The sequence below is a fragment of the Cervus canadensis genome, chromosome 8 (genome assembly GCF_019320065.1).
Source record: "Cervus canadensis isolate Bull #8, Minnesota chromosome 8, ASM1932006v1, whole genome shotgun sequence".
NCBI classification, from domain to species: domain Eukaryota; kingdom Metazoa; phylum Chordata; class Mammalia; order Artiodactyla; family Cervidae; genus Cervus; species Cervus canadensis.
In genome coordinates, this window is record NC_057393.1 from 33,108,637 (window position 1) to 33,136,094 (window position 27,458).

At 42.1% G+C, this 27,458-nt stretch overlaps 1 protein-coding gene across 1 annotated transcript in view; it reads right to left on the bottom strand.

The window, feature by feature from the left end:
- Positions 1–10,201: 10,201 nt before the first annotated feature.
- Positions 10,202–27,458, bottom strand: part of CC2D2B (coiled-coil and C2 domain containing 2B) — a 96,653-nt gene continuing 79,396 nt past the window's right edge. Inside the window, exons 31-36 of the mRNA XM_043475855.1 lie at positions 27,218–27,331; positions 23,486–23,620; positions 22,992–23,114; positions 17,319–17,377; positions 14,882–15,059; positions 10,202–12,402 (exon numbers count right to left, since the gene is read on the bottom strand). Coding sequence (XP_043331790.1) covers positions 12,214–12,402; positions 14,882–15,059; positions 17,319–17,377; positions 22,992–23,114; positions 23,486–23,620; positions 27,218–27,331 — 798 coding nt within the window. The 3' untranslated portion in view covers positions 10,202–12,213. The remainder of the gene's footprint in view (positions 12,403–14,881; positions 15,060–17,318; positions 17,378–22,991; positions 23,115–23,485; positions 23,621–27,217; positions 27,332–27,458) is intronic.

A 27,458-nucleotide genomic window follows, 5' to 3' on the forward strand; every position in this document is an offset into this window, starting at 1 on the left:
TAATGCGGATCATCCATCCGTTGGCCAATCCGCTCATGCTTCTCACCTGCTGAGAACCTCCGCTTGCTCCCCAGGCGGAGGAGGAGTTCTGATGCCTCAGTTTGGCGTTTAAAACCCTTTCGGCAAGGATTGATTCGGCCTCATCTCACATTACAACAGACCCATATCTCTGAGGGGGCTGCTCAGTAGGTTTATCAGTCCCTCCATCTGTGCTTTACCCGTTTCCGAAACCCCTAAAATGCTTTCTCTGCGAAATTCTGCCTCTTAAATTCCACATCAAAACTTATTCCTTCTAGAAACCCAAGTAATCTCTTCCCCCGCCTTATTTCCTTTGCATTAGAAATTCCCAAAGCTTTAAATGAAAGGAGTTAAGATTGGTGGCTCAGTCCGTAAAGAATCTGCCTGCAATGCGGGAGACCTGAGTTGGGAAGATCCCATGGAGGAGGGCATGGCCACCCACTCCAATATCCTTGCCTGGAGAATCGCCATGGACACAAGAGCCTGGCAGGCTGCAGTCCATGGGGTCGCAAAGAGTCAGACACGACTGAGCGACTCAGCCCAAGATTACCTGTAATAACCTGGCTTGTCGAGTCTGTAGTGGATGTAATTAACCATCTGTGGTGGTAAACCAGGAAAACAACAAAACTATGAAAACACTCCGACATCAGATAAAACGATATAAGCCCTGAAATGTGATTAGAAAAAAATCTAGTCAATTGTGCTTTAATCTGTTTAGTGAAATATCAGACCAGAAGTAGATGGCCAGCCCAGGACAGTGATCCTCACTTCTGAACATATTCAACAACCTCTTTAAATATTAAAAAGTAGATCATTGAACCTTAATTCTTTTACTTAGAATCCTTTGCCCCAGAAGATGCATGATGATCTACAATTAAGTGATGAATGTATGAGTTTTAGATACAATAACATCTTCAGATACTTAAAGAACAGCTACAAATAGGTACAATATGTAAGCCATGTGATACAGGCTACAGGAACCAATGGCAAGACAAGGAAAACTCAGGCAGAAGTTGGGAGAGCCCAGTCTAGCCCAGCATCATCCGAGGAGAGGCTGTTCTTGGCCCATCTTAGTTCCCTAGAGAGTAGATGGCCACATCAGGCTGAAAGCTCCATGCCGTTTATGATGGCACTTAAATAGTACCTACCTCCTCAGGCTCCAATTCATGTGCACTAAGCAACTTTATGACAATAATTTGGCTTCCCAATGACTTAAATGTCCAGAGCCTATTTAAGAACTCTTTCAGAAAAATGGGTCACAGACTGTAATCATCAGTTTAATAAGTAGGCTGTCTCTTATGGTTTCTCCTTTGAAGATGTTATTCATTGGGAGATATTTGTTCAGAAAACATTCTGTTGGATTTCTGGATATGATGAAAGGACAGGTATGTATATTGATGTAGTGTTTGTGTGTGTGGGGCAGGGGGGTAGGATATATAACCTGCCCAATGTGTTCCTAAAATCCTAAATCCAGGTTTATTATATTTCTTCATTAATTCATTTAGAGCAAGCCAGACACAATTTAGGCATTTGCTTAATTCCTAGATAAAAGTCTGCTCTCTGTATAGAATATTTAGAGTTTATATTCCAACAGGGAGCAAATAAATGAACAGCAACAACAAAGTCACATAGTGATAAGTGCTGTGAAGATAAATTAACATAAAAAGAGACTAGGAAATGACAGTGGGTGGGCATTGTTTTATGACAAGTAGGGTATGCAAAGTCCTGAGGGAAGTTAGGGAGCATGCAGATTTCTGGAGGCTCTGTTCTGGGGAGGGGAAACAGTAAATGCCAAGGCTGTAAGAAGAAGGTGTGTTTGGAGGGCAGGGGGTACCTGGAATGAAGAGGACATAAATCTCAAAAGCAGTGATCAGTAAGGGTGTAAGAGGATGGAAGTTAAAATGGAAAAACATGAAAATCTAAAAACCAGAGGATATATAGATACCTATAGCTGATTCACTAGACTGTTAGCAGAAACTAACACAACATTGTAAAGCACCTATATTTATATGTATTTATTTAAACAATTCACTCATCATTCAAATGAATGCATGCAAAAGGTAATATATTCAAACAGTAGAAGACTGTATTCAGTGACTATCAGATCTCCCTCTCTCCCTTGATCCCAGTTCTTCCTCAGTCAGTTCAGTCAGTTCAGTTGCTCAGTCGTGTCCGACTCTGCGACCCCATGAATCGCAGCACGCCAGGCCTCCCTGTCCATCACCAACTCCTGGAGTTTACTCAAACTCATGTCCATCAAGTCGGTGATGCCATCCAGCCATCTCATCCTCTGTCATCCCCTTCTCCTCCTGCCCCGAATCCCTCCCAGCATCAGGGTCTTTTCAAATGAGTCAACGCTTCGCATGAGGTGGCCAGAGGACTGGAGTTTCAGCTTCGGCATCATTCCTTCCAATGAACACCCAGGACTGATCTCCTTTAGGATGGACTGGTTGGATCTCCTTGCAGTCCAAGGGACTCTCAAGAGTCTTCTCCAACACCACAGTTCAAAAGCATCAATTTTTTGGCGCTCAGCTTTCTTCACAGTCCAACTCTCAAGGCAACATTATTACTATTTGCTTTTGTTTCCTTCCAGGGATATCCAGGTATTTATAACCATGCATGTATGTAAATCCTGATTACATAATCCAAATTGGTTCCAAATTGGAAAAGGAGTACATCAAGGCTGTATATTGTCACCTTGCTTATTTAACTTATATGCAGAGTACACCATGCAAAATGTGGGATTGAATGAAGCACAAGCTGAAATCAAGATAGTCGGGAGAAATATCAATAACCTCAGACATGCAGATGACACCACCCTTATGGCAGAAAGTGAAAAGGAACTAAAGAGCCTCTTGGTGAAAGGAGACTGAAAAAGCTGGCTAAAACTCAACATTCAGAAAATGAAGATCATGGCATCCAGTCCCATCACTTCATGGCAAATAGAGGGGAAAACAATGGAAAGTGACAGACTTTATTTTTGCGGGGGGGTGGGGGGCTCTGAAATCACTGCAGATGGCGACTGTAGCCATGAAATTAAAAGACGCTTGCTCCTTGGAAGAAAAACTATGACCAACCTAGACAACATATTAAAAAGCAGAGACATTACTTTGCCAACAAAGGTCCATCTAGTCAAAGCTATGGTTTTTCCAGTAGTCATGTATGGATGTGAGAGTTGGACTATAAAGAAAGCTGAGGGCCAAAGAATTGATGCTTTCAAACTCTGGTGTTGGAGAAGACTTTTGAGAATCCCTTGGACAGCAAGGAGATCAAACCACTCAATCCTAAAGGAAATCAGTCCTGAATATTCATTGGAAGGACTGATGTTGAAGCTGAAACTCCAAAACTTTGGCCACCTGATGTGAAGAACTGACTCATTTGAAAAGACCCTGATGCTGGGAAAGATTGAAGTCAGGAGGAGAAGGGGCCAAAAGGAGATTAGATTGTTGCATGGTACCACGGACTCAATGGACATGAGTTTGAGCAAGCTCTGGGAGTTGGTGATGGACAGGGAAGCCTGGTGTGCTGCAGTCCATGGGTTTGCAAAGAGTCAGACACGACTGAACGACTTTATTGAACTGGTGCACATAATCTCCTTGCTCCATTTTGTCACAAATTGTAACACTCTACACGCTGTTGTGTACCTAGTTTTTGTCATTCAACATATTCTGGTGAAACTTCCATAACGGAACATTCAGAATTCCTTTCAATGACTACATCATATTCCACAGGATGCAAAGTCAGAAGGCCTGGGCTTTGGTTCTTGGCTGTTGATTTGTCACTTCTTACTGGAGTGGCCTTAAGGCAGGGCAGTTCCTTCCTCCTCTATAAAGTGAACTGAGTGATGACGGAGATTGCTTCTGACTTTACCATTTTAGGTTCTTTACTCTTGCCATACACGTTTTGCAGTTCAGTTCAGTTCAGTCCAGCACACCAGGCTTCCCTGTCCATCACCAACTCCCGGAGCTTGCTCAAACTCATGTCCATTGAGTTGGTGATGCCATCCAACCACCTCATCCTCTGTCATCCCCTTCTCCTCCCACCTTCAAACTTTGCCAGCATCAGGGTCTTTTCCAATGAGTCAGTTCTTCCCATCAGGTGGCGAAAGTATTGGAGCTTCAGCTTCAGTATCAGTCCTTCCAATGAATATTCAGGACTGATTTCCTTTAGGAGTGAGTGGTTTGATCTCCTTGCTGTCCAAGGGACTCTCAAGAGTCTTCTCCAACACCACAGCTCAAAAGATTCAATTTTTCAGTGCTCAGCTTTGTTTATGGTCCAACTCTCACATCCATACGTGACTACTGGAAAAACCATAGCTTTGACTGGATGGACCTTTGTTGGCAAAGCAATATTTCTGCTTTTTAAAATGCTGTCGAGGTTGGTCATAGCTTTTCTTCCAAGGAGCAAGCGTCTTTTAATTTCACGGCTGCAATCACCATCTGCAGTGTTTTTGGAGCCCCCCCAAATAAAGTCTGTCACTTTCCATTGTTTCCCCATCTGTTTGCTATGAAGTGATGGGACTGGATGCCATATCTTAGTTTTCTAAATGTTGAGTTTTAAGACAATGTTTTCACTCTCTTTCACTTTCATCAAGAGGCTCCTTATTTCTTTGCTTTCTGCCATAAGGGTGGTGTTATCTGCATATCTGAGGTTATTGATATTTTTCCTGGCAATCTTGATTCCAGCTTGTGCTTCATCCAGCCAAGCATTTCACGTGATGTACTCCGCATTTAAGTTAAATAATCAGGGTGACAATATACAGCCCTGTTGTACTCCTTTCCCTACTTTGGAACCAGTCTGTTGTTCCATGTCCAGTTCTAACTGTTGCTTCTTGACCTGGATACAGATTTCTCAGGAGGCAGGTCAGGTGGTCTGGTATTCCCATCTCTTGAAGAATTTTCCAGTTTGTTGTAATCCATGCAGTCAAAGGCTTTGGTGTAGTCAATAAAGCAGAAGTAGATGTTTCTTTTAAACTCTCTTGCTTTTTTGATGATCCAGCGGATGTTGGCAATTTGATCTCTGGTTCCTCTGGCTTTTCTAAATCCAGCTTGAACATCTGGAATTTCACAGTTCATGTACTGTTGAAGCCTGGCTTGGAGAATTTTGAGCATTACTTTGCTAGCATGTGAGATGAGTGCAATTGTGTGGTAGTCTGAGCATTCTTTGGCATTGCCATGAAAACTGGCCTTTTCCAGTCCTGTGGCCACTGCTGAGTTTTCCAAATTTGCTGACATATTGAATGCACTTTCACAGCATCATCTTTTAGGATTTGAAATAGCTCAACTGGAATTCTATCACCTCCACTAGCTTTGTTTGTAGTGTTACTTTCTAAGGCCCACTTGACTTTGCATTCCAGGATGTCTAACTCTAGGTGAGTGATCACACCACTGTAGTTATCTGGGTCACTCTTTTTTGTATAGTTCTTTGTGTATTGTTGCCACCTCTTCTTAATATTTTCTGCTTTGTTAGGTCCATACTGTTTCTGTCCTTTATTGTGCTCATCTTTGCATGAAATGTTCCCTTGGTATCTCTAATTTTCTTGAAGAGATCTCTAGATCTCTGTTTTCCTCTATTTCTTTGCACTGATCACTGAGGAAGGCTTGCTTATCTCTCCTTGCTATTCTTTGGAACTCTGCATTCAAATGGGTATTTCTTTCCTTTTCTCCTTTGCCTTTAGCTTTTCTTCTTTTCTCAGCTATTTGTAAGGCCTTCTCAGAAAACCATTTTGCCTTTTAGCATTTCCTTTCTTGGAGATGTACACTGCCTTTTGTACAATGTCACGAACCTCCGTCCATAGTTCATCAGGCACTCTATCAGATCTAATCCCTTGAATCTGTTTGTCACTTTCACTGTATAATGGTTAGGGATTTGATTTGGGTCATACCTGAACGGTCTAGTGGTTTTCCCTAGTTTCTTCAATTTAAGTCTGAATTTTGCAATACAGAGTTCATGGTCTGAGACACAGTCAGCTCCTGGTCTTGTTTTTGCTGACTGTATAGAGCTTCTCCATCTTTGGCTACAAAGAATAGAATCAGTCTGATTTTGGTATTCACCATTTGGTGATGTCCATGTGTAGAGTCTTCTCTTGTGTTGTTGCAAGAGGGTGTTTGCTATGACCAGTGTGTTCTCCTGGCAAAACTGTTAGCCTTTTCCCTGCTTCATTTTGTACTCCAAGTCCAAGTTTTCCCTGTTACTCCAGGTATCTCTTGAGTTCCTACTTTTGCATTCCAGTCCCCTATAATGAAAAGGACATCTGTTTTGGGTGTTAGTTCTAGAAGGACTTATAGGTCTTCACAGAACCATTCAACTTCCGCTTCTTCAGCATTACTGATTGGGGCATAGACTTGGATTACTGTGATATTGAATGGTTTGCCTTGGAAATGAACAGAGATCATTCTGTAATTTTTGAAACTGCATTGAAGTACTGCATTTCAGTCTCTTTTGTTGACTATGAGGGCTATTCCATTTCTTCTAAGGGACTCTTGCCCACAGTCATAGATATAATGGTCATCTGAGTTCAATTCACTCATTCCAGTCCATTTTAGTTCACTGATTCCTAAAATGTTGATGTTCACTCTAGCCAACTCCTGTTTGACAACTTCCAATTTACCTTGATTCATGGACCAACATTCTAGGTTCCTATGCAATATTGTTCTTTACAGCATCAGACTTTACTACCATCACCAGTCACATCCACAACTGGGTGTTGTTTTTGCTTTGGCTGCATCTCATCATTCTTTCTGGAGTTATTTCTCCACTGTTCTCCAGTAGCATATTGGGCAACTACTGACCTGGGAAGTTCATCTTTCAGTGTCCTGTCTTTTTGCCTTTTCATACTGTTCATGGGGTTCTCAAGGAAAGAATACTGAAGTGGTTTGCCATTCCCTTCTCCAGTGGACCACGTTTTGTCATAGCTCTCCACCATGACCCATCCGTCTTGGGTGGCCCTACACAGGCATGGCTAATAGTTTCATTGAGTTAGACAAGGGTGTGGTCCATGCGATCAGTTTGATTAGTTTTCTTTGATTGTGGTTTCATTCTGTCTGCCCTCTGATGGATAGGGATAAGAGGCTTATGGAAGCTTCTTGATGGGAGAGACTGACTGTTGGAGGAAACTGGGTCTTGTTCTGATGGCTGGGGCCATGCTCAGTAAATCATTAATCCAATTTTCTGTTGCTGGGCAAGGCTGTGTTCTCTACTTGTTGTTTGACTTGAGGCCAAACTATAGTGGAGGTAATGAAGATAATGGCAACCTCCTTCAAAATGTCCCATGCACACACTGCCTCACTCAGTGCCTCCCACCATGCAGCAGGCCACTGCTGACCCATGCCTCTGCAGGAGACTCCTGGACATTCAGGGGCAAGTCTGGGTCAGTCTCTTGTGGGGTCACTGCTCCTTTCTCCTGGGTCCTGGTGTACACAAGGTTTTGTTTGCGCCCTCCAAGAGTCTGTTTCCCTAGTCTTGTGTAAGTTCTGGTGGCTCTGCGATGGGGTTAATGGCAACCTCCCTCATGAGGGCTTATGCCATACCCAGGTCTGCTGCACCCAGCGCCCCTGCCCCTGTGGCAGGCCACTGTTACTTGACATTCTGCAGAGTTCTCTACAATGAAAGAGGCCCAATGCTCCCCATAAAGCTCTGATCATTCAGTTTAGTTCAATTCAGTCACTCAGTCGTATCCGACTCTTTGTGACCCGATGAACCACAGCACGCCAGGCCTCCCTGTCCATCACCAACTCCTGGAGCTTACCCAAACTCATGTCCGTTGAGTCAGTGATGCCATCCAATCATCTCATCCTCTGTTGTCCCCTTCTCCTCCTGCCCTCAAACTTTCCCAGCATCAGGGTCTTTTCAAATGAGTAAGCTCTTTGCATCAGGTGGCCAAAGTATTGCGGTTTCAGCTTCAACATCAGTCCTTCCAATGAACACCCAGGACTGATCTCCTTTAGGATGGACTGGTTGGATCTCCTTGCAGTCCAAGGGACTCTCAAGAGTTTTCCCCAGCACCACAGTTCAAAAGCATCAATTCTTTGGTACTCAGCTTTCTTTATAGTCCAACTCTCACATCCATACATGACTACTGGAAAAACCATAGCTTTGACTAGATGGACCTTTGTTGACAAAGTAATGACTCTGCTTTTTAATATGCTATCTAGGTTGGTCATAACTTTCCTTCCAAGGAGTAAGCATCTTTTAATTTCATGGTTGCAATTACCATCTGCAGTGATTTTGGAGCCCCCCAAAATAAAGTCAGCCATTGTTTCCATTGTTTCCCCATCTATTTGCCATGAAGTGATGGGACCAGATGCCATGATCTTAGTTTTCTGAATGTTGAGCTTTAAGTCAACTTTTTCACTCTCATCTTTCACTTTCATCAAGAGGCTCTTTAGTTCTTCTTCACTTTCTGCCATAAGGGTGGTGTCATCTGCATATCTGAAGTTATTGATATTTCTCCCGGCAATCTTGATTCCAGTTTGTGCTTCTTCCAGCCCAGTATTTCTCATGATGTACTCTGATCATTATCCAGGTGTAAAGGTTTTAAATTGAAAGCATATCAAGGTGGCCTGAGGTTAAGATGGTGGAATAGAAGGACAACGAGCTCACCTCCCCTTATGTACACATTGAAAATACATTGACACGTGGAGCAATCTCATTGAAAACACCTGAAGAGTGTCAGAAAGTCTCTTATACAACCAAGGCTGTAAAGAAGGGTCCATACTAAGTTAGGTAAGAAGTGAAGAGAAGTGAAGAGAATCAGGACCTGTCCCTCTAGGAGGGGACACTCTCAGAGAGAGTGCTTCCCTGTGGAGGAAACAGATTGAACCACATATTGGACATCCCAGTCCTTGGGTCTGACACCAGGAAGAGTCCCCTTAGATGGTTTGAAAACCAGTGGACTGACAGGGGGGCTTTAAGAAACCTAGACTCTGCTTGAGAAAAATGCACGCATGCTGTTTACTACTGGAAATGGTGAAGGAGGCAGATTGAAACTATCCAGGACCCTGGTCAGTTTCTCATGACCACCCTAGCATGCCAAGCGCCCACTCTGGCACCTCTACCCCTACTGCAGCTCCCCACGAGGGCAAAGGCTGCTGTACTAAGGCGAGTGGGCAGTTGTGGAAAACAGAGCTGGGACCTGGCACTGCATCTGAATGGGGCTTATATTCTCAAATATAAAGAAGAAAAACTACTACTTTACTCTGTTACTTGATTGATTTGTTATTGCACTTTGAATAAAATATGAACTCTTTACCATGACCTGTGTGATCTGGTTCTTGTCTGCCTCTCCAACTTTATGGGCTACTACTACTCCTTCTTCTCCGTGTGAGTCTGTTTCTGGACTGGAGGGCTTTGTAATCATAGGTCTCCTCTGCCTGAAATGCTTTTGCTAAAAGTCTTTGCATGATTGGCTTCCTCTTAACTATGGAAGCCACAGATGCCTAATCCAATAGCCATCCTCCCCTCTTCCTCACCAAGAGAACACTGATTTTATTGGGAGAGCAATTGTCTATTTAAAATACTTGATCTCCAGTCTCTTTTGTGGCTAGCAGTGATGCACTTCTGGCCAATGGGATGTAAGTAGAAGTTAATGGGCATAGTCTCCTAGAAAACTTTTTAAAAGAGCTAAACCACCTGCCTCTTCTACCTCCTTCCTCCCTGTCTGCATTTTCTTAATGAAAATGACTGTAAGGTTAGAGCCTCTGTGGTCTCCGTATCACCTGGGAACTTGTTACAAATGCAAATTCTCAGGCCCCACCCCCAATCTCATGGAATCAGTAACTCTAAAGGTCAGGCCCAGCGAAGTATGTTTCAACAAACTCTTCAGGTGATTCTTATGCATGCTGAAGTTTGAGAGCCACTGAGGAAGAAGACAGAAGGTTCCTTAGAGATGTGACAAAGATGGATGAAGGCTGATGTACTTCTGACATCACAGAGCTATTGCACTAGAATTGGACTGCCTCCTCTGCACTTGACAGTTCTGTAATCCCTATTGGATTACGTTACTGTGATTAGGTTTCTGTTCCTTGCAACTGAATGCAATTCTAATTGATAAATCATCTTTTAAATCTCAGCTCAAAACTTTATCTCTGTGGAGAGGCCTTCTCCCACTACTCTGCTTATACCCTCCATCCCCATCAAAGTCCTCCATTACGCCAATATTTTTGTTTCCTTTATAGCGCTCATTATACCCTGGAATTATCTCACCTACTTACTGTTTATTTGCTTATGATCTGTTTTCCTTGTAAGAATGTCTTCACACTGTCCTCTAGCACATACTGAAGTGTCTGGTACATACTGGATGCTTTGTAATTATTTGTGGATGAGGTTGCAAAGAGTCAGACACAACAGTGACTGAACAACAAAAAATTTTAAAATTATACACTACATCTAATATCATGTACTTTTAAAACAGTCAAATGAAAAAACATGGTTCATTACAATCACACAATTTTTAGGAAAAATTTTTAGATGAGAAATACACATATTTAAAAATGAATATGATACAGAATATAATGTACACTTGCCTATGAACATTTTCCACCTTACTCTTAAGTGGTCTATCAATTCTAAAGCTACAAACAAAATGAACAAAATAGCTAGGTAAACATTCAGTATGGCACAGAAATGAATTGTATGAGTTCAGCCTTTATTTGGCAAACTTGTCTTTCCACAGATATCATTTTGTGCTACCCCAATTGATGTGGGAAACTTGTTAATAACAAAGCCTCCTACAGCATTTAAACACAACATTCAAATAATGAATGTTTATATGTTTAATGAATGTTAATAATGAATGTTTAAACAAAAACATTCAAATAAAAACAATTCTGATCATTTTTCTGATGCATGCCAGAAGACATATATAACAAAGTTTTAACCTTGCAGAAAAAACATTCTCTTTACATACCCTTTCTTTCTAGTAATCTTGAGTTTGGTCTGAGACTAACATCCTGCAAATAAATGAGGTCTTCTCTGGCCTCTGTAGGTATATTGGGAGAGGGGATTTAGGCTGAGGGTTCCCTGAGGATGATTTTGGGGTTTTTGCTCTCTGCTTCTCTGGGAGTGATTCAAGGAACCCCAGTGCTACTACAGTGGGAGAAGTGAATCTTCTTTTTCTTACTTTAACCTCATATAAAATTGCTCTCATAAACCTTTGGAAATCTATCCTTTGATTAAAAAATAAGTTGTTACGTAACATTTAAATAAACTATTTGAACACTTTGCTCAATGAAGTACAGAACAATCAAATATAATAAAGTACAGTATTTTCTACTTAGATCCCTACCCACTCTTTCTTGAGGCCCTGGATGGGTCTCCTTGGGGCACCATTGTGAAAGAAAAGCAGCGGAAAGTGCCAGAGGCAGAATGGGGAGCTGCTCATTTAGATAAAGAGGCCTCTGAGATTCAGATAAGACGTTTATCTCCCTTTCTCACAGAATTAGGAAAAAATTTAAGTAGTGTTTCCTGAGAGTCCCTTCTAAATACTTGGAGGTGAAATGACTTTAGGTCAGTAGTATCTAAAGAGAAAACTTTTAAGAAGCCCACAGAAGCTGTCCTTAACCCAAAATGGCATATTTCCTTCTTATTCTTCAGCGAAATAATCTTTTATCTCATGGGTTTCTATTTGAATAACTCCTGCCTGGAATTCCATCAGAACCATCATCAAAGTTATCAGCCTCATTTTAGTAATGACAGCATTCTGTAAGGCAGGGTTCTCATTCTTAACTGGTTAAGAGAATTGCCTGGGAAGCTTTTTTTAAATAATGTAGGTTCTGGAGCTGTACTCTCAGAGATCCTGATTCAGTAGGTCCTGGATGGGATGTGGGAACCTGTATTTTCAATAGGGCTTTCCAAGTGATTTTGATGGAGGTGATGGGGGCCCCCAATTAGAGCAACACTGGCTGTGGAGAGAGGCCAGAATTGCTTCTTTCCTAGAATAAAACCTACTGTAGACAGTGATCCCAGGCGCCAGACTTTCCGAAGGGTCCTCCTTGATGAGGCCTCTGATGAGGAGGTCATTTATACTTGTCCCCCAGAAACTCAGGTAGGCTGCAGTGCCTTACTCTATAAGTGAGCCAAAAATTGGGCTCACGCTTGTCTGGACTTGAGGATAAACAGAAAAATCCCAAGTACCAGAAAAGTCTGTCTTTTGGTTGGGGGCCCATGTACCATCTTCTCCTTCTATCTTTTTCCTTTTCACTGATGTCGAGCTAATGAAGCCAAATAGACCCACACAGATAATATGTTGTTTGGGTAGGGGTGAATGTACACAGCTAGAGCAAATTCTGTCTGTGGAAATTCAGAACAATGAATTCCAGTTTGATACACAGCATCAATAACTGACTGGACATCAGTGTATGGCATCTGGATAGGAAATCCTGTGACCTGGACCAAAGACAATAATACATAAACCCACATTACAATCATGTAGGTGGTTGGGAATTACTGTATGAAAAGATTACAGAAGCCTCAAAGAAATGGAAGTCATAAAATAATAATAATAATAGTTATCATTTTGTGGGTGTTTACCAAGTTCTAGGGGACCTCCTTGTTGGCTCAGTGGTAAAGAATTTGTCTGTGATGCAGAAGATGCAGGAGACACCACGGGTTCGATACCTGGGCCAGGAAAATCCCTTGGAGGAGGGCATGCCAACCCACTCAAATGTTCTTGTCTTGGAGGATCCCATGCAGAGGAGCCTAGCAGGCTCCAGTTCATAGGGTCACACAGAGTCGGACACAACTGAAGTGACTGAGCATGTACTATGTTCTAGGCACAGTGCTAAATACTTCACATTTTAATTAATCCTCAAACAACCCTTTGAGGCAGGTTTTGCTATAACCCCACTTTATAAAGAGAGGAGCAGAGCCAGGTCTGTCTAATGCCAGAGCCTACACATTTAACATTCCACATACTTGCACTTTTTCTGCAATGGCAACCTGCCAAAAAGGAAACTTCTTGGTCATATAAATGATTTAAAAGAGCATTTTGGAAGAATTTATTTCACATTGATTTAGTTTATATTTATTGATATCTATGACAGGATTGGTGGAGAAGGCAATGGCAACCCACTCCAGTACTCTTGTCTGGCAAATCCCATGGACGGAGGAGCCTGGTAGGCTGCAGTCCATGGGGTTGCTAGGAGTCGGACATGACTGAGTGACTTCACTTTCCCTTTTCACTTTCACGCACTGGAGAAGGAAATGGCAACCCACTTCAGTGTTCTTGCCTTGAGAATATCAGGGACGGGGGAGCCTGGTGGGCTGCCGTCTATGGGGTCGCACGGGGTCAGACACGACTCAGCAGCAGCAGCATGACAGGATTGGGCTTCTCTGGTGACTCAGCTGGTAAAGAATCCTCCCACAATGCAGGAGACCTGGGTTTGATTCCTGGGTTGGGAAGATCCCCTGGACAAGGGAATAGCTACCCAGTCCAGTATCCTGGCCTGGAGAATTCCATGGACTGTATGAGTCCATGGGGTGGCAAAGTGTTGGACATGACTGAGGGACTTTCACTTTCATTTCCTCCAATGACAGGATTAAAGGATATGGGACATGGGTCTCATGTAAAATTATCTATTAAAGAATTTACAAAGGACAATCATAAGCTGCTTTCAAGCCTCAGATTGTTTACTTTTCTGATCTTTAAATCTCTTCACGTGCTCTTCCCTTGTGAGTGCATAGTACACTATCCTTCCCTAGTTTACTTAATAAATTACACTGGAATACAAATAATAGTTAACATTTAGTAAGTGTTGGGTGCTATGGTTAAGCAACTCACTTAATCCTCACCACAACCACAAAATAGCTAACTATTTTTATCCTTGTTTATCTTGTGCAATGGGGTAAGAACGTATAGAGAAGTTGGGTAATTTGGTCAAAGTCAGTGAATGGTCGAGCCAGGATTTGAACCCAAGCCGCAGGATGCAGTCTAGATTTATGAATCTGTGTTATTAAACAGCAGATAATTTTACAAAGGAACTCTAAGTTTAAAACCTTGACTTATACTTAACAATACTTTGCTTATCTATTTACCCCCTAATTCAATTAAAAAGAAAGCAAAACAAAACAACTACCTCCCTATTCATGAATAGTTCCTGCAGACACCTCCCTGGCAGCCTAAGTTTCAACTTCCAACAGATAGCTTCCCTTCCTCTTTCCAAGGCTTTCTCTAGAGGACATTTTCTGATCTACAGGATGGAAGGGGGAAGGAATATCACTCTTGAGAGGCTGGGGCTTCCAAAAACTACTGCAACAATTCATAGGCAAGAGGAGGAGAGAGGATTCTCAGAACTCAGGATACTGGTAGGGAAAGAAAAGAAGGACTTTAAAATACACCAAAATGCCTGCCATGATTATTTGATTATGGACTTGAGTTTGATAGGCCTTTTTACCATCCAGGATGATGTTAAATGTGCTGGTGAATATACGAGAGGAGGTTAAAACAAAAGTCCAGGCTATGATGTATAAATCTGAGAGTAATTTGCATATGGAAGATATTAAAGCTTGCCTGAAGTCCTCTTGCCCAGAACCAAGGACAGGGAATCCATCCTATTACTACCATCTAGAGATCATTTCTTAGTTTCTTAGTTGCAAGTCATTTCCTTTTGGGCATCTCTTTCCAAAGTTTGTGGTTTGTGTATCATAAAACTGATTCCAAGAAAATGTCATGCAATCTGGTCACAGTACTAGTTATTCACTACATTTGCAAAGTCTCAGTCTAAACATAAGTGGATTTTAATGACATAGCATGTATAACATGAGATCAAGATAAAAGATATCTCAGGGGTTTTTAAGATTACTATCATCTGGCAGTTAACATCATAGATAAAACCAATGTCGTTAATGTATTAAATCATATACAAACCCAATAAAATTGTAGTAGTCTTTCAAATTCACTCTCTTCTTCAGACGAAACAAAGCTTGCAGTACCAAGTTCTAACTTAGGAAGAATCTGTCGTAAAATGAAAGTACACTGTCTATTCCAACGTGTTGGCTGTTTAGGCCGCCATTCCATTATTTTACACTTCAGAGTTCTTTCAATCCTAAGGTAAGAATGCAAAGATCATTTTATGATAAATTACAAATCATTTAATGAATGTGAAAAAAAGTTTTGTCACATTTACTCAAGTATGAGAATGATACTTTGCGGGGACTTCCCTGGTGGTCCACTGATTAAGAATCTACCTTGCAATGCAAGGGATGTAGGTTCAATCCCTGGTCAAGGAACTAAGATCCCCCACTGAGTAAACTGCCCAGGAGCACTGGAGCCCGTGTGCTACAACTCGAGAGGCCATGTGCTGCAACCAAAGATCCTCCATGATCCAACTCATGCTGCATCTAGGACCCCACACAGCCAAATAAATTAAATAAATGTTTAAAATATATAGTCATTCACAATTTGAAAAATGATACATTTTTGATGTAGGAGAAAACCAGACCACCATGGTGAGGGATATCTGTCATCAACCACATTAATCTGGTTTGGAAAAGATCAGGCTCTTGCTTGGCTTGAGGAAGCAAGATGCTTCCTGGGGTAGCTAGCAATTAGTTCTCAAAGGCACTTCTTTCTTCCAGTTCCCTGTGTGTAGACAGCTGCCTACTAGGTGTGATTTGCTACCACCTGATTACTGGGTTGACATTCCTGTTCTCCAAGACCCTCCTCTGACATAAGACATCGTATTTCCAAGAAATGCCTTTATAAAAATCCAGGTATCTTGTCTGGGGTAATGTTAGAAGGAATGGGGTTATTAAAACAGTTAATCCAGCAAGTGGAATTGGGAGGAAATGAGACACTGGATTGATCAGTATGATGATCATTTTCCCCCGATCTGATCATTCCCCCAAATGTATGCTCTACGCAGGCAGGGAGTTTCACCTACCTACCCCGCCTCTGAAACAGTGCCTGCTGAGGAACTGTTCCAGGGAGGGAGAAAGTGGAGTCCAGTGTGAGCTGGTTGGTGGGAAGCCTTTCCTCTGCAGAGGATTATTGTGTGCTGGGCCTCTCCTTTTGGCTGAGTCAAATAAAGTAAGTAAGTGGTTTTGAGTTTGCAGAGAGTCTCAGTCATGGCTGCACACCAGAATCACCTGTAGGACTCAAAATACTTGACTATCCTCCAGATAGTGGCTCAGCAGGTCTGATCCTGAAAATCACCTGTTCTATCAAAACACTTCACTATCCTCCAGATAGTGGCTCAACAGGTCTGATCCTGGACTCTGGCACCTATATTTAGTTCCAGAAGCAATTCTGATGAAAACTAAAAGTTGGAGACCATTTTCCTAGTGCATTTCTTCTTCTTTTTTTTTTTTGTTAAGACCTGGGGAAGAAGTAGGGGAGTAAGAGGTGGGGGTCATGTGCTAGTGAGAAAAGGGAGTGGCAAAATGCTTTTTGTCCTTTTCTGTTTTGATTAGTTGGTAGCAGCTTACATGCCAGCCTGCTGTGTCAGCATGAGTCACTGGAAGTAGTCAGATCTAGAAGCTTCTGACATATCTGGAGTAGGAGCAAGGTCTGCTGCAAAGGCTGTGACATTTTGGGCTTGACTGAGCAACTCTTCAGGGTGTGCGTGTGTGTGTTTGTGTGTCTGTGGAGTATGTGGATGAGGGTGGCTACCAGGGACAGTACTGATATTTCTACTACCCAGCTCGGATGTTTTTACCACACCCCTATTGTTCTTTTAAGAAGTGTTGTTGCTGCTGCTGCTGCTGCTAAGTCACTTCAGTCGTGTCTGACTCTGTGCGACCCCACAGACGGCAGCCCACCAGGCTACACCGTCCCTGGGATTCTCCAGGCAAGAACACCGGAGTGGGTTGCCATTTCCTTCTCCAGTGCATGAGAGTGAAAAGGGAAAGTGAAGTCGCTCAGTTTTGTCCGACTTTTTGCGACCCCATGGACTGCAGCCCACCAGGCTCCTCCATCCATGGGATTTTCCAGGCAAGAGTACTGGAGTGGGGTGCCATTGCCTTCTCCGTCAAGAAGTGTTAGTTATTGATTATTACTAAAAGGCTAAACAGGTGTCTGTGTCGAGAACTTCCCAATAGCAGCCCACAATGTTGTCCAGATGCAACTGTATTTAACTTCACATGTTTTTTCAAGGAGTATTGTGGATAGCAGAGGGGCTGATTTTTTTATGCAAGGGCCAAGAGCCAGACGACTCAATGGAAGTAACTATTAAATCTCCATTTCATGCTTCTGTTGCTGAGTCTAATAGGTATTTTTGAGAGACTGGGTTACAGGACTGAAGGGTGGCTGAATGGGAGATTAGGGAGAAAACATGATAATCATAGCATATAAACAGGGATCATACCTGTTCTTTAGATCTTCTACCATGCTCTTATTAGTATCAGAATAAATTATTTCTTCAGGCTGAAATACAGAAAACTGAAAGTGAGAAAAGGTTCTAGGGAGGCCATCTTGATATCAGTCACCCCTTGGAGTGCTGATCATAATGGAGGGGGCAACCTAAACCTCTCATGTGGCAGAAACACTCAATAATAGGAGCACAGAGCTAACACAGATCACAGCATTTCCTTTGATTTTAATACTACTTCACCAGGGCAGGGAGGGGAAATGGATTTACGAAAGATATTCCTCATGAGACAGATCTGCTGTTTGTTTATTCAAATAAGAACTTGGCATTCTTATTCATTCCATCAGACAATCTCTGGAAGCTGTACTGGTCTCATCCGGTTATTAACTGTGACTTTGGAGAAATTACTTAACCGCTTTGAGTCTCGGTTACCACATCTTTTAAAGTGAATGTGAAGTCGCTCAGTCGTGTCCAATTCTTTGCGGCCCCGTGGGCTGTAGCCTACCAGGCTCCTCTGTCCATGGGATTCTCCAGGCAAGAATACTGGAATGGGTTGCCATTTCCTTCTCCAGGGGATCTTCTCGACACAGGGATCAAACCCGGGTCTCCCGCATTGCAGGCAGACACTTTAACCTCTGAGCCACCAGGGAAGCCCTAAAGAGGGACAATAAGAGCATCTACTTTCCTGGGGTCATGCGAAGATTTTAAAATAAAGTCATACATGTAAAGCCTGGCACGTATTGCCCAACTAAGGTCAGATAATACTGTTATTACTCTCCTAACATGGTTTATCATCCACCTCCGTTGTTTCTTTCAGCAGGCAGGAGCCAGTTTTCTCCGTGTTCACAGGTGTGCACGCGCACATATGCAAGCATATACGCAGAATCCATTTCAGTCTCTGCTGTCTTCAAGCCTTTGCTTCCGGCACCCCAGCAACAGCAGAGAGCAAGGTTCTGCCGTGTCTCCCCATGCTGCTCCGCCGAGCTGGATTTTCTGGGACAAGGAGAGGACTTCTCCGACCCCCTCCCTCCTACCCAAACGCCCTGCAGGGCTCACATAGACAAGAATGGACGAGTGGGACTGGGTTTAGAGAGTCTTTACTTTGAATATTTATGAGCTGAGAAACAGCGCCTCTGTAGAGACAGGGACAGATGCTTCCCCCTCATGAGTGTAAGGGAGGAAACTTTTGCTAGGACTCTAGGTCTCAGAAAATTTCAGGGGTGATTTGAGGAGGCTCAGTCTATCATGTCCTGATCTAAGTCAGTGGCTCCCAAAATGTGACACCACCCCCTGCTCAGCAAAATGTTGCTGAGTCAGCAGCCTCAGACCTACTGACTCAGAAACTCTGAGGGTACAGCCTAGCAAACTGCTTTTTAACAAGCCCTCCAAAGGGTTATGATGCCTACCATGGTTGTAGAACCACTAGATTAGAGAATGTGCTCAGACACAGTGAATTTGCCCAGAGTAGAACATGGCAGAAGATGAAATACTGGAGAAAGTAAAGTCTAAAACCCAGCATCATCTTGCAGAGGTCACCAACTATTAAAGACAAGGCAGGTAAACCAAAACCCGACTGCTGTCCTCAAATTACTGTCTGCCCCTCCAAAACACTGCCCTGCGCCCCTAACCTGGCAACTCCGGTGGATTAGTTAGACCACCTTCAGGCCTGAAAAAGAGGCCTGGGTTATGTTGACCCAATACGTTTATGGAGTGTTAGTCTATTTCCCATTTGGGCAAAGGCCCCTTTCAGGGAATTCATAACCTTTAAAAGTTCAAGAAGATGTCCCTGTTAACTCCATTTCTCTGTCACACACACACTCAAATTTATGTTCTCAACTGTGATTAACAGAAAAAAAAAAAAAAACAGCATTCACTACAGACAGTGGTTTATTCTGGTATGTGTGTGACAAGGCAGAAAATCAAGGGCCACCGGCCCACAGGGAAGAAATCAGTAAAGACAAAAGTCAAATGCAACTATGAGTTTTCTGTTTAATTACTCAACTTGACAAAAGGTTTAGTTTCCACTCTTAGTCAGAGTGGCTTTTAAAAATACAATTTTGATTACGGCAGCCCTTGCCTTGGTGATGCTGAATAAAGAATAAAGGCCAAAGTCCTGACCAGGACCTCAGCTCATTTCTGCTCACTCCCTGGTAGCAGCCAAGCTGGCCTTTCAGCTCTGTGACAGACACTTGGCCCTGCAGGTTTTCATCTGCCTGCAGTGCAGACCTGAGTTCGATCCCTGGGTCAGGAAGATCCCCTGGAGGTCATGGCAACCCACTCCAGTATCCTTGCCTGGAGAATCCCACTGACAGAGGAGCCTGGCAGGCTACAGTCCATAGGGTTGCAAAGAGTCGGACATGACTAAGCGACTAACACACACACAGCCGGTCTTCAAGCCTGCTGTTTCCGCTTTGTGCTGGGACTACTCTCCTCACTAATCTTCATCTAGACCAGCTCCTGCTGCTCAGCCCTCTTCACAGTGCTGCTGGTCATCACTTTTTTCCCCAGGAAGCCCCTGAAGCTCCCCTTCCCCTCAGGTTTCCTGCTGTGTGCTCCCCAATGCACATTCATTTCTTCCTAGTGGTATTTATCTCTCTCTACTCCAAGTGCTTGCTTCCTTCTGTTTCCTCCTCTAGAACACAAGCTCCAAGAACACGGTTGCTGTTCAGTTGCTCAGTTTTGTCCAACTCTTTGTACCCCCGTGGACTGCAGCATGGCAGGCTTTCCTGTCCTTCACCATCTCCCGGAGTTTGCTCAAACTCATGTCCATTGAGTTGATGATGCCATCCAACTACCTCATCCTCTGTCGCCCCCTTCTCCTCTAGCCCTCAATCTTTCCCAACATCAAACTCTTTTTCCTTGTGGTACCTATACCTAACACAGTGCTGACCCACTGCAGCACTCAATAAATGTTACCCAAATTAATAAGAGAATGATTAAAACAAACAAAAATTCTCATCTCTGAATATACTGTTCTCCCCCTAGGAGGCTGCAAGCAAATGCTTTGGTCACAACTTTAGGATAGGCAAGCAAGGCATTGCGTGGGTGCTGGAAATGTGGCTTGCTCAAGAGAGATAAGCACATTTCCCCTTACTTAAAATGACTTTACAGACATAAATGCTTGCATCTGCAAGGAAAATGTTTAGAAGGATACACAAAAAACTACTGACTGTGGCTATTTCTTAGAGAGTGGGGAAAAAATGCTGAAGAGGGAAGAAACTCTTTATTTTATATACTTTGGTACGGTTTGATTTCTTTTCCCCCACAACCACCATTCCTTCTTTTCGATATTGTGAACTATGTCAAACATACAGATAAAGCACTGAGAATAATGTAATGAACATCCACCCAACATACATACCACCTAGCTATATCTAATCTTTGTATGCATCCATATTTTTTTAGATTTTTCAAAAAGATGTAGGAATTTCCCTGGTGATCCAGTGGCTAAGACTCTGCCTTCCCAATACAGGGAGCCTGGGACCGATCCCCAGCCAGGGAACTAGATCCCATATGCACAGTCAAATAAATAAATACATTTTTTTAAAAGATGTAAAACATTACAGATAGACTTAAAGTAATCTATATACTGCTCTCTGATCTCATTCCCCTTTTTTCTCTCTCCAAAGGTAACCTTTACCCTAAATTTGATGTTTATCATTCTCATGCAAGCTTTTATACTATCACTATGTATCTATGGACTTCTCTGATGGTTTAGATGGTATTCTTTCTGCCTGCCAAGCAGAAAACGCTAGTTCGATACCTGGGTTGGAAAGACCACCTGGAATAGGAAATGGCAACCCACTCCAGTATTCTTGCCTGGAGAAATCCATGGACAGAGGAGCGGGCAGGGCTACAGTCCATTGGGTCACAAAGAGTTGGACACAACTGAGCAACTAACATTTTCACTTATATATCTATATATATATAAACACATATTTTTCAAACTTCATATATATGTGTCATTTCACATCTTCTTTATTTTGCTCAACATTACATTTTTTATATTCACTCATGTTGATACAATGGCTCTAGGTCAGTGGTTCTCAACTGTGGCTACATGTGGGAATCACTTGGGGAGCTTTAAGTAACACCAGTGTGTGGGCTCTTCACTCAGAGATTCTGATGTCATAAATGTACAGTCAAGTTGAGAGCTACAGTAAATTAGTTTCATATATTCTTTTTTACTACTGTATAGAAGATTTTGGGTTTCCCTGGTGGCTTAGACAGTAAAGAATCTGCTTGCAATGCAGGAGACCTGGGTTTGATCCCTGGGCCAGGAAGATCCCCTGGAGAAGGGAATGGCAACCCACTCCAGTATTCTTGCCTGGAGAATTCCATGGACAGAGGAGCCTGGTGGGCTATGGTGTATGGGGTCGCAAAGAGTCAGACATGACTGAGCGACCTACACATACACACATATAAGATTTCATAGTATGGGTTCTTGACAACTTATGTGCCCATTTTCTGGTTGATCAATTGCGTCCTTTTTTTTTTTTTTCTATTTCAAGCAATTTAGTAATGACCATTGTTGTGCTCATCTCTCTGTGCTAGGATACATACTTAGAAGTTGAATTGGTGGGTCAAAGGTTGAGCTTTTTCAACTTTACCAACCTTACCATATTGATTTTCAAAGAGTTTATAGCAATTTACACTCTCACTATTTCTCAGCCTGTTTGCCAATATTTGATATCATCACACTTAAAAAAATGTTTTCTAATCTTATACATGTAAAAATCATGTTTGTTTTAAATTATATTTCCCTCAGTACAAGTGAGGTTGAACTCTGGAGTTTCTGCTTCTATGAATTGTCTTCTTCCTATTTTTCCATTGTTCTTTTTCTTATCCCCCCTCTTTCTTCCTCTGGGTCATAGCTCCCAGTTTTTGAATTTTGCAATTGCCTGCACATTGACATACCATGGCTCTCAATCCAGAAACTGCTGTTGAAATGGAATTTGGGTGTCTTCCCAAAGTGATGCTGAACACACCACAGATTCTCTGGCCAGGTCGTCTGGTGGTTAGATTGGTTCCTGATGCTCTGATCTGTACTTTGGTCTCTTAGAGCTCCAGGTAATGGGTCTGCAGCTTACCTTTCTCATCTTCTCTCAAGAGGAGCAAGGTAGGGAAGCTCCATCATAGTCCTGGCTTCAAAAAGTGAGACTGGCTCTGGTTCCCTGGACTTCATGACTCACTTTTAGACTTTGCTCCCATCCTCTTTGGGCCCTGCTCACTGATGGTGTTTCTGTCCTATTTCTATTCCAGTAGATACCCATCATGGTTCAGAGCCCAGATAAGCCTTTTGTTTTTCAATTTTTATAGTTTATTATTGTCATGGATGTGTCGTAGAAGTGCAAGGTCAAAGTAAGAACTTATTACACCATCTGGACGTTATAGTTTCTGTTTCATGATGAATACTTTAAAAATTTTACTCGAAAACCTAAATTCACAATTAAGATGATGCCTTCTTCTCAATTCTTCTTTCACAAGTAGAGGAAAAGGATCAGAGTAGCCTAAAGTCAGGCTGGATGGCAGAGAAAACTGGATTTTATTGATGTTGCTAAACCATTCAATAAGCAACCAGCTATATAAATGTAACAAGAGCTGTCACAACTCTAAGGTCAGAACCAATGGTAACTTTCATACAGACACACCTGGAAAGGTGTGATTTACCTGAATGCTTCGTGTGTTTGTTCCTTGATAATTTTTTGGAAGCAACTGTTTCCAGAAACTTTCCTTTGAACAGTCAAAATACACAGCCATTGGTGAATTATTCTGCTGCAGATTAAACCAAACCTATTAAAACATTAACAGAGAATCAACATCGGCCCACGGGAGTACGAAGCCCATAGGGGGTTACAGTCTTACTACCCAGTGAAGTGGCAGAAGCCAAGGACAGCTCTGCGGCAGGAGGTACAGAGAATTCCAGGGGCATGTGAACACTAGACTGCTCATTGGTTCTCAGCCTTGGAGGTGCTACGGAATCACCTCAAGGAGCTTTGGGGACATAAGATTTCCCTGCCCCTACACCCCAGGGATTCTAACTGAACATCTACGGTTTCCTCAGCGTTTCCACATGATTCTAATGTACTGTCAGGGTAGAGAGCCACAAGTTTGACTCTGGAGGACAGAACTCAAGATCTTCCCCCCTCACCCAATACACTTACGTTTTCACCATCAAACAAACAATCTACACCTTGTAATGGACAAAATGGGTCAAACTGCTTATGACACTGTCCAGTTAATGGATTCCAAAGCAAATATTCATCAGTTTCCTGAGTTAATACATACGCCACGTGCCCCTGTCCAAAGAAAGAGTTAAAATTGTTTTGGGGGGATGATTGATTTAACTCATTTTTGTATTGGAAATTGTAGTGTAAGCATATGCTATCTCTGACTTTTTACAGATAATATTATCAATCACCTTATTGATTTTTTTTCTGTATGATGTATCTATTTATTGGCCATGCTGCACGGCTTGTGGGATCTCCGTTCCCTGACCAGGGATTGAACTCAGGCCACAGCAGCGAAAGCCCAGAATCATAACCACTGTGTCATCAGGAAACTCCCTGTTACCTCTTATCTTTTAAAAGCCTTTTTTAGAATATTTACAATTTTTTTGAAAAGGGAAAAACCAAAGCAATAGAAATCCACAGGCCCAGGCTAGCATGAAGATTCAAATGAGAGAACTTATGAGCCAGTGTTGTCACCCTTATAGCAATAAAATATGTTGTTCTGATGAAATCAGTATATGAAGAACATTTCCCAATAGCTAGTGCTAATGTGTAGGGGTACTTTTGCATAACTCACACAAAGGTGCTATATGGATTAGCCCTGCTTTAAGCAGAATATACTTAGAGATCAAGGGTGAACACCATGTAGAGTTATGGTGTTAGTCCAAGGCTCTGAAAAGCTAGGTGAAGTTAAAAAGCCATCAAATTAATTTTGAGAACAAGATCTAGAATTAGAGGCCAGAGAGAAAAACAGAAAACCATTTGAGGAATAAAAGTAGTCACTATGTTACTATTTTGCTCTGCACATACTTGTGATGTGTAAACCTTTCTCATTTAGCAAAACATAAAAATTTCAGGTAATGATAATAATAACTGTTTAACATTTATCATTTACGTACCCCAGGTTCTGTACTCAGTGCTCACGCTAATTTTACTTAATTTCTCACTTTAATTAACTCCAAATTCTGTGAGGTAGGTATGATTATCATGCCCACCTTTCACATGAAGAATAAGAGAATAACAACTTGTCTAGGGTAATAGGGAATAGCATTATTCCTTTGAGCAGGGGCTTCCCTTGTGGCTCAGCTGGTGAAGAATCCGCCTGCAATGTGGGAGACCTGGGTTCAATCTCTGGGTTGGGAAGATCCCCTGGAGTAGAGAAAGGCTACCCACTCCAGTATTCTGGCCTGGAGAATTCCAAGGAATGTGTAGTCCATGGGGTTGCAAAGAGTCAGACACAAATGAGGGACTTTCACTTTCACTTTGAGGGTCAGAGAAATAAATAAGGCTGAGATCATACAATTAGTAAACATTATTAGTGAAGTGAAAGTTGCTCAGTCGTGTCTGACTCTTTGTGACCCCATGGACTGTAGCCCACCAGGTTCCTCTGCCCATGGCATTTCCCAGGTAAAGTGGTGTCACCTCAACCACACAGACAAGGTGAAACTTACAGGTAAGTGCTGCCACCCAGTGTTGACTCACAGGTACAAATACAAATGTCTGTTAAAATATTGTTCACTGTTTACTGCCATCTAGTGGTGCTCAAAGCTACAGCCGCGCGATCACATGGGGAAATAAGCCATAGGTTTTCAGCTAACGAACAGGACACAGAAATAATAAGCTTTGCAAAGGAAATACATAGAAATAAATGATCATGACAAAAAAAAAAATCTTGAAGTTTTAAATGCATATCAATATGTTCATATTACTGAATAGAAATAAAGAGTCCTAATAAGGCAGCTTTCTGGAGGTTTGAATACAGGAGTATATAATTAAGTTGTACAAATTAGTGAACTTCTGGCCCATTTCTTGCACAATTAAAATTTGAGCAGTGAAAAATAGGGAGAGGTACATCTTAATTATCTTAAATATAATTCTAGGAACATATAAAGATGATGATGGTGATGATGGTTAACAACCACTACATAACTATTACTACGATAACTATTGCTACATCACCTACCACCATCACTTATTGAGCATTTTCCATAAACCAGGTGCTGCTCTCAGTGTCATATATTTACTACATAACTGAGTATTTCTAGTAACCCCATGATGTTCAGTCGCTAAGTCATGTCCAACTCTTTGTGACCCCATGAACTACATACAGCATGCCAGGTTCCTCTGTCCTCCACCATTTTCCAGAGTTTGCTCAAACTCATGTCCATTGTATCAGTAACGCTATCTAACCATCTCATTCTCTGCCACCCTCTTCTCCTTTTGCCCTCAATCTTTCCCAGCATCAGGGTCTTTTCTATGAGTCAGCTCCTCACATCAGGTTGCCAAAGTATGGGAGCTTCAGGTTCTGCATTATTCCTTCCAGTTAATATTCAGGGTTGATTTCTTTTAGGATTGACTAGATTGATCTCCTTGTAGTCCAAGGGACTCTCAAGAGTCTTCTTCTCCAGCACCACAGTTCAAAAGCAAGAGTTCTTCAGCGCTCAGTATTCTTTATGGTCCAACTCTCACATCTGTACCTGACTACTGGAAAAACCATAGCTTTGACTATACAGACCTTTGTTGGCAAAGCGATATCTCTGCTTTTTAATACACTGTCTAGGTCTGTCGTAGCTTTCCTTCCAAAGAGCAAGCGTCTTTTAATTTCATGGCTGCAGTCACTGTCCACAATGATTTTGGAGCCCAAGGAAGAAAATCTGTCACTGCTTCCACTTTTTTGCCATCTATTTGCCATGAAGTAATGGGTCTGGATGCCATGATCTTAGTTTTTTAACACTGAGTTTCAGGTCAGCTTTTTCACTCTTCTCTTTCACCCTCATTAAGAGGCTCTTTAGTTCCTCTTCACTTTCTGCCATTAGAGTGGCATCATCTGCATATCTGAGGTTGTTGATATTTCTCCCAGTAATCTTGAATCCAGCCTGTGATTCATCCAGTCTGGCATGTTACATGATGTACTCACGCATAGAAGTTAAATAAGCAGGGGGACAACATACGGCCATGTTATATTTCTTTCCCAGTTTTGTACCAGTCAGTTGTTCCATGTCCCGTTCTAATGCTGGTTCTTGACCCGCATACAGGTTTCTCAGGAAACAGGTACGGTGGTCTGGTATTCCCATCTCTTTAAGAATTTTCCACATTTTATTGTGATCCACACAGGCAAAGGCTTTAGCATAGTCAATGAAGCAAAGTAGATGTTTTCCTGGAACTCCCTTGCTTTCTCCATGATCCAACAAATGTTGGCATTTGATCTCTGGTTCCTCTGCCTCTCTGAAACCTAGCTTTTACATTTGGAAGTTCTCAGTTCACATAATGCTGAAGCCTACCTTGAAGGCTTTTGAGCATAACCTTGCTAGCATGTGAAATGAGCACAATTTTACAGTGGTTTGAACATTCTTTGGCATTGTCCCTCTTTGGGACTGGAATGAAAACAGACCTTTTCCAGTCCTGTGGTCATTGCTGAGTTTTCCAAATTTGCTGCCATGAAGTAGCACTATTATCTGTACTACTTTACAAAGAAGAAAAACAAAAGGAAGTCATTCTTTACATTGTGGAAATGTTGATGAAGCAACATTATTCCCCTAAGTAAATATTTGTTTGCCTATGAAATTTCCTAATTTGTGAAAAAAATGGAAACTTGGAGTTGAAGTCTTTAAAACTTGTAACTGAAAGTTTTGTTTACACTATTTAAATATTAAGTCCAACACTTACTTCCAACACTGAGGTTCCTAGAAGGACCAAAGCTTTCTTTCCAAAATACAGGAAGAAATTACAGAGAAGTATGGCATGCTCCTCCTTATTTCCAATAGCCAAACTGATGCAGCGCTAAGGTGAAACAAAAGCAACAAGGACAAAAAAAAAAAAAAAGGAAGGGAGGGGAGGAGAGAGTTGAGTAGTATAAGCATCCAACAGATTCAGGGCCCCTCCACACCCTTACACACACATTTCTGCC